This window comes from Nanorana parkeri, unplaced genomic scaffold, assembly GCF_000935625.1.
Source record: "Nanorana parkeri isolate BGI_ZX_2015 unplaced genomic scaffold, ASM93562v1 scaffold705, whole genome shotgun sequence".
Classification (NCBI taxonomy): Eukaryota; Metazoa; Chordata; class Amphibia; order Anura; family Dicroglossidae; genus Nanorana; species Nanorana parkeri.
The window spans coordinates 387,880-401,029 of record NW_017306973.1 but is presented as its reverse complement, the minus strand read 5'-3'; the positions used below and the strand labels follow the sequence as shown (position 1 = coordinate 401,029).

General features: G+C 45.2%; 1 protein-coding gene across 6 annotated transcripts in view; it reads left to right on the top strand.

The window, feature by feature from the left end:
* The first annotated feature begins 252 nt into the window (after window positions 1-252).
* The window catches only part of PTPRU (protein tyrosine phosphatase, receptor type U), a 130,279-nt gene continuing 117,381 nt past the window's right edge, over window positions 253-13,150 (top strand). For 5 of the 6 annotated variants that reach the window (XM_018563857.1, XM_018563856.1, XM_018563854.1 and 2 more), the window contains exon 1: window positions 4,606-4,851. In XM_018563857.1, coding sequence (XP_018419359.1) covers window positions 4,770-4,851 — 82 coding nt within the window. In that variant the 5' untranslated portion in view covers window positions 4,606-4,769. Of the gene's footprint in view, window positions 257-4,605; window positions 4,852-13,150 lie in introns of those variants that run through there. The other variant, XM_018563858.1, reaches the window with a different exon arrangement.

The window sequence follows — 13,150 nt, the reverse complement described above, 5'->3', positions numbered from 1 at the left end:
TCGAGGTGGTGTAGGTTTCAGTGGGTAAGGGTGCAGAGAGAAGGAAAAAGGGAGATAAGTAAGAGTGTCAAGGACAAGATGACCAGGAAGAGATAAATCAACACAAATTTAAACTGAAAAGGGCGGATAAAACCCGCTACCTATAAGATAAACCGTCTAGCAAAGCTAGAGTACACCGTCTCCAGCAGGAGATGTGTCACCTATGTGGGGGATGTGGTCAAACAAGGGGGTAGCAAGATGCCTACCGGGGCCCCCAGTCTGACGACACCTAGACAACAACAGGATTGCCCCTGTTCAACTAAATACAGAGAAATATAATGTAAAACTGTAAAAAGTGTTTGAAGCATGCAAGTCTATAAAAGTAAAACTTCAAATACATATATCAGTATGGGCCCACCCGGCCCCCCTACACGAGGGCAGAGGAGGTCCACTCCGAGCAGCCTAGTAGGGCACCCCGGAGGGGGACAGTCCCGCCCCAAAGGTAGGAGCGACCCCGCCCCCTCCCATGCGCCACGCAGACACAAAAATAAGTAGGAGTTCCAAAAAAAAAAAAATTTAGTGTTAAACAGCCGAAATCACATTAATACTCAGCAACAGATTAGGTCTTCTTGAGGGCAGCTACTGGTAAGCTCCATCAACCCCTCCCCTCCCACAGGAGCCGGCTGGAGTTCCATGTCCCACCTCTCCCCCTCAGATCCACAACCGGGTCCCAGCGTGGAGCCGGATCCCCCCGCCCCCCAAAAAAAAAGGGTGGTACAGAGGGGTCGACGGGGGGGTCCCCCCACACCAGGAGCCCCCCGCATAGGAAAACATAACATGGCGGGCGGCATAACATCCAGGCACCTAGGGAGGAAAATGGGAGGGTTAACGTCAGTTCAGATCAGAGGCCATGCACCCCACATACATAACCAGTGCGACCCTGGTCGGGCATCAACCCTCATTAGAAGAAGGGGCTGCCAGCATCTGCGCTGTAGGGCCTCGCCTGGCGGAACGTGAGCGAGCCCGTCTGTGTCGTTGAGGAAGGGCCTCCTGGAGCACGGCGCCCTCTTCGGAGAATGGTAAATCCAGCCAGTCAGGGACAGTCACCGGGTCAGACCCCAGGAAGCCGAACAGGTCCGGGAGTTGAGATGGAAAGCGTAGATGAAATGATTCGGGGCCCTTACGGATCTGTATGCTGAAAGGGTGTCCCCAACGATAGGAGGCCCCAACTTGGCGTATGACATCCAGCAACGGCCGCACCACTCTGCGCATAGCCAGGGTAATGCGGGAGAGATCTGGGAGAAGTTGTATGGATGCTCCATCAAAGTCCACCGGGCCCAGTCTCCATGCAGCGCGCAGGATCTCCTCTTTAATGGCGTAGAAATGCACCCGACAGAGAACATCCCTGGTCCTGTTAGGGTTGCCCATGGCGATGCCCGAAACCCGGTGAACCCTGTCAAGCTCGATGACATCAGTAGGAGGTTTGCCAAGCGCCTGGTTAAGGATAGCAGTCACCGTAGCATGCAAGTCGGCGCCCTGGGTGGCCTCTGGGATCCCCCTCAGGCGGACGTTGTTGCGGCGACTCCTGTTTTCACCATGCTCCACTCTTAGATGTAGCTGCTGGAGGTGGGACCGGTGGGCTGCCTGAGCTGTTTCTAGGGTCTCCAAACGGGTCTCCTGGGCTGACACTGAGTCTGATAGGGTGGTAAGCCGTGAGTCTGTGACCCTTCGGCTGAGCCCATTCACCTCACCCCTCAGAGCCCCCTCCAGTCTTGTGGCCCAGGTATCAAAGTCTGCCCGAAAGGCAGCAAACAGGTCACGTACCTCAGTGGCTGCAGATTGTTCTGAGTCCAGGAAGACAGGCGGGATCGAAGGGTCCAGGAGGGTGGAGGAGGGTTCCTGGGTCCCAGAGGGGTGGAGAAGCTGCGGGGGATCCTGTGGTCTCGTCCCCGAGGTGCGTGCTGAGGAACGGAGGCTTGAGTCTGGCGTCTGTGGCTGTCGGGTACCTGGTTGTGGGAGATGCCGTGTCCCTCTGCGGGGACATAGGCAGAGAGGTGATCCGGCAGCACGGGCCGGTTGCGCAGGCGCAGACGACAGAAGGCCCGGCGGATTGCGTCGTCGAGCGGGATTACGTTATCACGTCGGTGCGGCGCGGTGACGTAATCATGTGGCTGTAGGGGATCCGGTCCCGTCTTTCGTGGCTGGGCGACCTTCTGCGCCATATTGCGGCTCCACGTGTCTGCGGCTGCGTCCGGATGCCTCGTAAAGTAGGAGGCGATGTCCCGGGTAGATAATGAGACAGGGCCGCCGGGTGAGACTTTGTCGTCGGGCATAGGGGGTCAAAAATCCGTTCACTGTGCTGAAAAGTCAGTTTTAGGGAGCTCCGGTGTAGCAGAGCTCGCGGCTGCACGTCTTCACACCACCATGGTTGGCCACGCCCCCCCGACAGGTGTTTTTTTTGCTTGCGACAAAACTCTCAAGTGTGAACAGAGGCCATAGAAATGTATGGGATTCCTTGTCTTGAGTGTTTTGTGAACAGGGACTAAATAATACCGTATATCCCTTAAATAAACATTATTCAGGCGTGCACATATGGGAGGATGTGGGTGCATGGAATTACACGTGGTCACACGCACATCCGAGGCTGAACATCTATGCCTCAGGTCTGGGTGCCCGCACTTGGATCCGTGCATGTGATCTTGTGTAATTGCGTGCAGCCGTATCTTCCCATAGTGGATCGATTTCTAGGGCTGCAACAACTTATTGATTAAATCGATTATAAACGATGAGAATAGCAACAATTCTCATCATCTATTAGTTGGGGGGGGGAGGGAGAAGGGGAGAGAGAGAGAATTTTTTAATCCAACCAATTGATTAGTTGAAAAAATAATCTGGCAACTAATCGATTATGAAAATAATCATTAGCTGCAGCCCTATCCTTTTCTCTTCCCAGGATTAGTTTTTTTTTTTTTATGGGTGTGCACATGGTAGGATGTGTATGTCAGTCTGAATGAGCCCTTCTGGTTACCAAAAAACCCCCCAACAAATTGCCGTATATACAAAATGCACCTTGTGCCAACTCTTGGGCTGGGTTCACACCTAGGCAACAGCGTTTTTGCGCGATTTATGCGCATAAATGAAGTCACACGTTTTAGCTCATTGATGTTAATGGCCAGACGCACCTTAACCAGTTGACATCCGCGGTGTTTCCGTCCGTTTTTCTACTAAGGGCGGACGGCAAGAGGTTAAACATGCGCAAAAACACAGCAAACGCGCGTTTTCAAGCATCTTCTATTGAGTCTGTGGGGCCAAAAGAAGCTCATGTACTGTTTCCGACAGGTGTTTTGCTTATTGTGACAAACCACTCACATGTGAACAGGGCCATAGGAATAAATGGGATTTTTTTGGGGGCATATTTTTTTATGTTCTTTTAGGGCAGAAAAAGAGCTCCAAAACGCTCAGTGTGAACCAAGTCTTAGGCCCTGTTTACACCCAAGCACGTGTAAAAAAACATGTCACTGGAAAAAGTACTTTTTTGGGGGCAGATCAGTTCGATTTGTCACCATAGACTCCACAGGAAACGTTTGGAAATGTGCGACACAATTATTTTGGCCATTTTCTGCGTGTTTTCCATTCACATCAATATGGCACAATCTGCTCAGAAAAACATGTGTAAATGCGCAAAGAAAAGCTCGTAATCTGCACTGAAACACTGTTGCCTAGGGTCTTGTTCACACTGAGCGTATTGTCGCAGTTGATTCAGCGTGACAAAAAGCTTCCCCCCAAATATTCTCATGGCCCCTGTGTACATCTGAGCATTTTGTCGCAATAAGCAAAATACCTGTCGCTGAAAAAAGTGCATGCGCTTCTTTTTGGCAGATTACAGCTCGATTTGCCCCCATAGAGTCAATTGGAAACGCGCATTGTTATTGGTTTTCCCATTTGTGTAATCGGCTCATAAAAAGGCGCGACAACGCCGTCGCCTAGGTGTGAATCAAGCCACTGGATCAGCAGCACAAATGTCCGGCATTACCGTATTTGGCCACTAGGCGGCAGCAAAGAGTAACATCCCCCCTATTATCCCGACAGCGCTCCGATTTTCGAAGTAACAAGTTTTTCCTGCAGAACGAATGATCGCATGTTACTAATTCATGTGTCAATTAGTATCAATACATGTGATGTTGTGCAATACAGGTCCGTCCTGAAAGAATCTACGTCCGCTTACATTTCTAGATAAGCAGCTTTGATCTAACACTAGGAAAGGTGATCTAATTTTAGTAGTCCTACAAATCATGTTGTCAGTGAAGTCTGATAAAAACAAAGAGACAGAGCGAATGTTTAATGCTCGATGAGAGGGGAGTTGCCAGGAATAAAAGAACATATGCTGTGTGGAGTATGCACCCTACATCTCAGTATGGGACTCTGGACACATGCTGGCTCCTGTGCTCCCTCGGCAGCTGGCGCTGGAGAGCTGCAGCTTGTGTAGTAGTCTGGGGAGAACAATGCGTAGTCCATCACGGAAGCTCTGATGCATAGCCCAGCAGATGTCACTATTGCACCGTGTCCCTCGGGTGTCCAGCAGGTGGCGCTGCTGCTACTGGAACTGGCAGCACATGACGTCAGCCTCGGTACACTCAGCTAGTCTGACACTCTCCTGCACTCTGCAACTTTCCCGTGCTGGAGCAGGCTGGAATGACATAGGGGGGAGAGAAGTATGTCGCGATAAAGAGCAGAAATGTACACGGCTGGCTACAGAGGGAAGGAGAGCATACTCATCTAAGGAATTGCACATGGGCATAATGTACCCCCAATTGCTACAGCTACTCTTCATCGCCCCCCTGTGCTTCCCCCTGGAGACTGAGACTCCCACAGGTCAGTTACTGGTTGCTTTTGTTCCTCCCCCTTGTCTTTCCTCTCTCACTCCCTCCTTCTCCATATCACTTACTACTCCTCCTCTCTCCCCCGATCACTTGTTGGCTACTTGGACCTTTGCTTTTTCTTCACTTTCCTCTATTTTGTAGCTTGATGATGACTTGTATAAGATCACCTCTTTTTGTAACATGTATCCAGATTCCCCTCCTGCCTGCTTGATTCTCTGATTCCCTCTTATCTGGGGTCTCTAACTCACTCATTTCTATTGCAACATCCCTAGCTCCTTACTTCTGCCATCTCTGTCCTCTGCTTCCCATATCCTCCAAGCTTTACCTACTCTTATTGCTCCCCATACTTGTCACACTGCCTTTTTGTATTGTTTCGTTCTATTTTCCCATTACCTGCACATTCCTTTTGACTTCACCCTCCTGTCATAGCCCTTATCTTATAATCTCTTAGTCTTTACTTTTGCCATCTCCGTCCTCTGCTTCCTATATTCCCCAAGCTTTGGCTACTCTTATTGCTCCCCCCTATTTGTCACACTGTCTTTTTGGTATTGTTTTGTCTTCTCTTACCTTCCATTCTCCTCCAGCTTTATGTACTCTTATTGCCCCCTCCATATACACACACATACACTTGTCTTACTCTGCCTCTTTGGTATTGTTTTGTCTTCCCTTACCTTCCCATCTTCATGTACTCTTATTGCCCCCTCCATATACACACACTTGTCTCACTCTGCCTCTTTTGTTTTGTCTTCCCTTACCTTCCCATCTTCCCATGTTCCCATCTACAGCTTTATGTACTCTTATTGCCCCCTACACACACACACACACACACACACACACACTTGTCTCACTCTGCCTTTTTGGAATTGTTTTGTCTTCCCTTACCTTCCCATCTTCCTCCAGCTTTATGTACTCTTATTGCCCCCTCCATATACATACACACACTAGTCTCACTATGCCTCTTTGGTATGGTTTTGTTTTGCCTTCCCATTGACTGCACCCTTCTGTCACCTTACCCCTTATCTTATCATCCCTGAGTCCTTTGTCTGTTAGGAAATGTAATTAGGGGCCCCTTTTCACACACCATTGCCCTTGGCTACCTGAAGTAATCAGTGGACATAATGTTTTACAGATTAGGGACAGGGTCACCTAATTATTGCCATTATATGGGGTGTTGGGCATTTCTGTAGTGCAGACATAGTGGGAGCCTGCACTTGCCCCCTCTCTATTTCTTTTTAGTTCCCTACAGACTTCACAATCCAGTGTACAATATCAGATTTTGGCTATGGATGTGCTTCAGATTTCACACCTGTGTCTCCAGTTTTTGCCCAGCACTTCCTTTCAGTTCCCTGCAGGTTTCCTTGTGTTATGCCTCATGACATGATTTAATGCCCACTCTGTGCCAGCCTTCACCTTTTTAATCAGTCGGTGTATAGTAGCCTCATTTACGGCCTCACATTCCTCTTCACATTTTCCCTTCCTTTTTTTGTAGTTTTGGAGCTTGCTTTGTTATTATATCCTTTACTGTGGTTGGTCAGACAATCTTGTCAATAACATATGGCGAAGCACATCTAGGTGCTGTTGTTCCCAGCAGCCATTCACAAATCACCTTAAAGTGTTTATTCAATAGCGCAAGGAGGGACGTGTTTTGTGAAAAGTGCAGTAACCCATAGCAACCCGAACTGCTTTAATAAAGAGGGATTCTGTTTGGACTGTTTATGTTTGACAATGCTCTTATTGAGCAAGTCCCCATTCACACCTGCGCGGTTGGTCGCGCTTCGGCCGTCACGTGACAATGCACAACAAGAGGAATCCCTTCATTGTCTGTGGGGCCCATTTACAAAGGTGCAGGCACTCTTTTTGGTGCGATAGTTTGTTTTTGGGCCCATCAAGTTCAATGGGAGTGCAAAACAAATGCATCAAAGACGCAAGTGTAAACCAAGCCTACGCCAGCTGATGTAGTTAGACTTTTGAAAGCTCACCTATGATAGATGTGTGTTCACTGTACATTATTAATGTTTGCTTTGTTATTAAATAAATCCCAGGATGTAGTTATTTAGTACATCTCTGTTATGAAAACATCCCAAGCCAAATGTTTCCTCATATCTGCTACGTTTTCTTTTCTTCTCGGTTGTTGTAAACATTATCTGTGTCTACTCCTTTCCTCCCCACATCCAATTCCTCTTTCACCACCTATGTTGCAGCCAACGGCTTCCCATGATCCCTTTCACTTCACTTGTCTCCTTCTCTTCCTCCACATTTTTTTTGCTTTCCAAAACACCTTCCCCTCCTCCACACCTTTATTTCCATAATCTCTTTCCTCCTTGCTATTTACGCTTTAAAATACCTCGCTTTGATGTTTTCTGGATACAGGAGGGGTATGAGCGGTGTGTGTGTACTTGGAGTCTTTTGCAGACGACCCGTAAAGTTTGAGTTAATGAGCGTTCACAGTGAAAGGCTTGTGGAGTGTTTAAAAAATGAGTTTGAATTCATTAATTAGCTGCCGAGTTATTAATAATTAATATAACGTAGATTTGCTGACACAGGAATAAACACTAAAACAGAGCTCTGTGGAGACGGATAAAGATATTTTCAAGGAATACGAGTATACTGAGACCAGGGCTCCGTTAAAGGGGCCTGTTATATATGGAAAGGCTGAAGTAGTTACTGTATATAGAGAAATAAAAGGTTATTTACAGAGGTGGAATCAGTTATATGGAAACATGGGAGGAATTATTACAGGGAATGGTTATATGGAGACATGTGTTATAAGGATCTGTTATATGCAGAGGTAGAAGGAGGAGTTATAGAAAGATTTGAGGATTTACAGGCTACAGGTATATAGAGAGATAGGAGGAGAGAAAGGAAACACTTATATACAGAGATGGGAGGCGTTCTATTTATATAGGAAGAAAGGAGGATTTAAGGATTGATCACATGACGGGATAAGACAAGTTCAAGGAGTTATAAGCATCAGTAATATGAGAGACTGGAGACATGACAGGGATCAGTTATATAGAGAGATAGAAGAAGTTATAGGGATCTGTTGGATAGAGACATAGGCAAGTCATATGGATCAGTTATATGAGAGATAAGAGAAGTTATAGGGATTTTAGGGATCAGTTATATCACGGGTAGCCAAACTTCGGCCCTCCAGCTGTGGTGAAACTACAAATCCCATGATGCATCTCTCTCCAGGAGTCATGTCTATGGCTGTGAGAATCTTGCAATGCCTCATGGGACTTGTAGTTCCACCACAGCTGGAGGCTGACTACCCCTGAGTTATAAGGAAGGATGGGAGGGGTTATAGGGATCAGTTCTATGGGAGGATGGGAGGAGTTATAGGAATCAGTTCTATTGGAGCATGGGAGGGGTTGTAGAGCTCAGGTATATGGAAGGATGGGAGGGGTTATAGGAATCAGTTCTATGGAAGGATGGGAGGGGTTATAGGGATCAGTTCTATAGAAGGATGGGATGAGTTATAGGAATCAGTTCTATGGAAGCATGGGAGGGCTTGTAGGGCTCAGGTATATGGAAGGATGGGAGGAGTTATAGGAATCAGTTCTATGGAAGCATGGGAGGGCTTGTAGGGCTCAGGTATATGGAAGGATGGGAGGAGTTATAGGAATCAGTTCTATGGAAGCATGGGAGGGCTTGTAGGGCTCAGGTATATGGAAGGATGGGAGGAGTTATAGGAATCAGTTCTATGGAAGCATGGGAGGGGTTGTAGCGCTCAGGTATATGGAAGGATGGGAGGGGTTATAGGAATCAGTATTATGGAAGGATGGGGGGAGAGGAGGGGTTATAGGAATCAGTTCTATTGAAGCATGGTAGAGGTTTTAGGGCTCAGGTATATGGAGGGGGTAGGAAATAGATATATGTAGGTGTAGAAAACGTTACAGGGACCAGTTATATGGAGGAATAGAACTAGATAGTGTAAGAATCAGTTATACGGAAGGATAGCAGTAGTTATAGAGATATATGAAAAGGTGGGATGAGTTATAGGGATCAGTTATATGGAAATATAGGATTAGTTAATGGGATCAAATATATGGAGAGGCAGGAGGTGCTTTAGGGATCAGTAATATGGAGAGGTAGGAGATGTTTTAGGGATCAGTAATATGGAGAGGTAGGGGATGTTTTATGGACCAGTTATATGGAAAGGGGGGAGGGGTTATAAATATCAGTTATATGCATAACCGATAGGATGCATTCTAGGGATCAGTTATATAGAGATTGGAGAAGTTGTAGGAATTAGTTAAAGGGAATAGGTTATATGGAGAGATGGGAGTCATTTTAGTGATCCGTTATATGTAGAGGTAGTTATACAAATCAGTTACGTGGAGAGGTAGGAGGTGTTTTAGGGATCAGTTATATGGAAACATGGGTGTGGTTATAGGGATCAGCTATATAGAGAGACGGGATCCGTTAAAGGGATCAGATATATGAACAGATACAAGAAGTTTTTGGGGAGTTATATGAATCAGAAATATGGTGAGATAGGAGATATTATTTAGAAGAGATATATGTTATAGGGATCATTTTTGTGAAGAAATAGGGGGGGTTTTGAACTGTAATTTATAGGAAGCAGGAAGAACCTCATTATTGTAAATGTTAATGGCAATATATAGTTGGTTTACTTCCACAATTAGTCTGTATTTTCCTCCCTACAACACATGCAGTAATGATAAGCCCCAAGTAAAATGCACTTTTATTGGTGGGATTCATTTGGTCAGAACGTGAAATGAAGAGGTTAAATTTGACTTTATGGTCATAACACCCCAGACTCATTATTTCTGGTGATTTAACCTTCCTTTCTAAAGAGATCAAAGTCCTTTCTTTCTTTGGTGGAATCATTCTTTATGACTGCCTGATCTCCTCTCATCAGTGTTCTCATTATGTTGGAGCGAAAAGGTCTGCGACCTAAAGATTGCAATGTGTGAAATGTTTTTGTTGTGTAAGGCATTGACCATGAGTTTTTGTATATTTTATCTCCAAGCTGGTGATAAGGCCAGCGCAGTGTAGAAGACACGTAGATGGCAGTACTGATCATTGATCGTAATGCATTGCCTGTTTCCACCTGTGTAGTTAAACAGAATCACACTGAAAAGCCAGCATGCAATAAAGATAGAATGGGCGCACTGTTCTTAGTGTTACAGTAGAGGCGTTAATGGCACACCGTCAATAACATTTTAGTGCCGTGACCTGTACCTAGCCTCCCTGTATGTGAATTGAATACATCATGTGATATCCTGAACAGCTGACTTCTGCAGATAAAATAACTTGGTTAATAAGACTTCATTGATTGGGATCCATATCTGTACGTTCTTTTATGGTAAGCCAGAGAATTGCAAGCAAAGTATGAAAATGCTTTTAGATGATTTGGAGATGTGTGGGGAACTCTCCTGAAAATCTGTGTTTATATAGCACTTGGCACTTGTCATAGCCTGCTCCTTCTGTTGCTAGTTCTAGAGGTAAATCAGTGTAATAGACCCAAAGGGAGGCATAGAGGGCTACACATAGATGTTAGGGATTGGCATAAAGATCAGCCAACTGAATGTAAGTTGGAGGACAGTGTACGGGAGCCTGGTTACCTGCTGCCTGATCATTTTGTATGCTTGCTCTGCTTGACTTCATACAGCAGTATTAGCAGTGTATTAACCACCATTTGATTTTTTTTAAATTCAGTGTTATACTGCAGAGTTGGACAAATCCCAGGAGCCAGGAAGCCAATGCTCCTTAAAAATTACAGCTGTCGTCTGACTTTTGAGGTTTTCACTGGTTGTTGTCAATGGAGCTGGCTTCTAAAACAAAATCCTGCTGGCTCCTTGATTGGAGAGACTGGCTCCTGAATCCCATGTTAATTTGTCCACCCCTGCCACATGCAATAAATATAAGTGTAGAATACATGTGCATGGATCTGAAGATTGTGTGCATATAACACTGTTAATATCCCGGACCGCAGGGGATGAGGAGAATTCCTATGTGTAGTTTTAGAGCATGGTTGGACAAATCTCAAGAGCCAGGTAGCCAATGCTCCTTTAAAAATTACAGGTGACTCCTAACTTTTGAGGTTTTCTCTAATTGTTGTCAATGGAGCTGGCTTCTATAAAAAAAATTCTTCTGGCTAATAGATGGGAAAGACTGGCTCCTGGATTCCACGGTGATTTATCTGCCTTATACAATGCATATAAGTGTGGAATACATGTGCATGGATGTGAACATTGTGTGCATACAACACTGTTCTAATATCCCTGACCATAAGGGTGAGGAGAATTTCCCTTGTGTAGCCTTCGATTAGGGCTGGACAAATCACAGGAACCAGGTAGCCAAAGCTCCTTGAGGGCCGGTGCACACCTGGGCGATCTGGGACTGTGCGGCACTCATGCACGATACCGCACGGATTGCAGTGTGGTCACGGGGTTGCCCATCACCGACAATCGCGCTGTGGGTACCATTTTTTCTAATGGCACCCCAGTCGCGCCAGGTGGATCGTGCGGTTTCCCACTGTAAAACAGCCGCGCGTCGTGTATCGTAAAAAAAAGGATACATGTACCTTTTTTCTGCGATTGCCGGGCAGATGTACCCCATTGAAATTAGTGTGGCCGTGCGGCAATCGCTGTCTGCAATTGTGCACAACCGCGCTATCCCGGGAAGCGCGTCCCAAATCACTCAGGTCTGCACCGGCCCTGAAAATTACAACTGGCTCCTAACTTTTGAGGTTTTTCTCTAGTTGTCAAAGGAGCTGACACCTAAAAAATGCTTCTGGCTCCTGGATTGGACAGACTGGCTCCATATTATTTTGTGTGATTATGATAAAAGTAATTGCGTGTGTATACAGTATATACATGTATATACATGCACTGCTTTGTATTAATTGCATGTCTCGATATATTACAGTTAAATGACAATTGCTTATGTACAAATCAGTTTGTCTCCAGTGCAAGCAGTATACAAGTGGAGAGACTTGTCTGTGTTTTGTTTGGTACTGCTGAACATATATCAGATTAAATGAACATGGTACAGATAAAGCAATAATTTGAAGGGCAATTTGTGCCACTTGCATACCCTCCTGAATCATCGGAGGCTGGGCTGGATAAAAAGAAATGTACCCAATCTAAAATGTATTTTATAGGCCTTCCTTCCCCTATGCCAGCGTTGGAAATAAAATAGAATCAAAGGAAGCAGGAATGTGCATCCATTCTCTTTTTTACATGTTGCTGGCATTTTATTGTCTCTAGTGGCTTAGAGACACCCAGGTCCTTTGTGAAGAGGAGCCCCAGTGTACAAGTGTCATTGTTCTTTAGAGAATGCCTGTAATCATATGCGGGTTAACTACATCATTAGTATTTTCATGATGCCTGTTTATGAACACAGCAATGTTCAGGTTGTAGAAATGTGACAGTTCTGTGTTTTTCATTAGTCTACCTATGTTAAAGTGTATGTAAGCTATTACCAAGTAACTTCCCTTATTTGCCTCCTTTGGATCTGTTAAATACTCCATTATACTATTTTTTATTATTATTATTAGTATAAGCATTTTTGTTATATCTGTTCGATAAGTGCAAAAAAATACTTGTTGATCCTGCCAGAAATCTTGGAACTTAGTGTGCACTTTGCTTTGCCTTGTTCATGCTGTAAACAACAGAATGCCTCCCTCCATTGTAAGGGAGACGAAGTCAGGGTGAAAGTGTTCAGTAGCCCAAATCAGTAGCAAGCACAGGAAATGTGATACTGGCACAATGACTAGGTGAAAATAAATGTAAAAAAGTGTTATGTTAAAATGTTACATGTGTTGTGGTGCAAATAATTTTAAATGGCACTCCAATGCACTAAGGCAACACCCTACCGATGCAAAGAATGGCGCATGTTGGATTTTTGGCGCATTGAGATGCATTCATTTCAATGGGCTCGCTTAACGCAACACTCGTTATTGCATGCACCATGACAATGTAAATGGGCCCTTTGCTAAGAAAAATATGGAAACTGCCATTGCTGGCTAGTCATGCTGATCCAGTGGCAAGTATGCAGATAGGAAATTCTGAGATTGCTCTGACTTTTCTTTTCTAAATACTTTGTAAAATAGTCTTTTGTATCATCTATTTGTATGTTGAGAGGGAAACTGCCACCTAGGCTGTTGTATGTCTTAGCGAAGTACTGAATGCTGCCATTACTTGGCTGACATAGTGCTAATTGGTATAAAGAGACTGTCACTTTTTCCATTCAGGGCAAAGCAACGAAGACCCTTAAACGCTCATCCACCAACCTGCTTACATTTACAGGCAAAATAATTG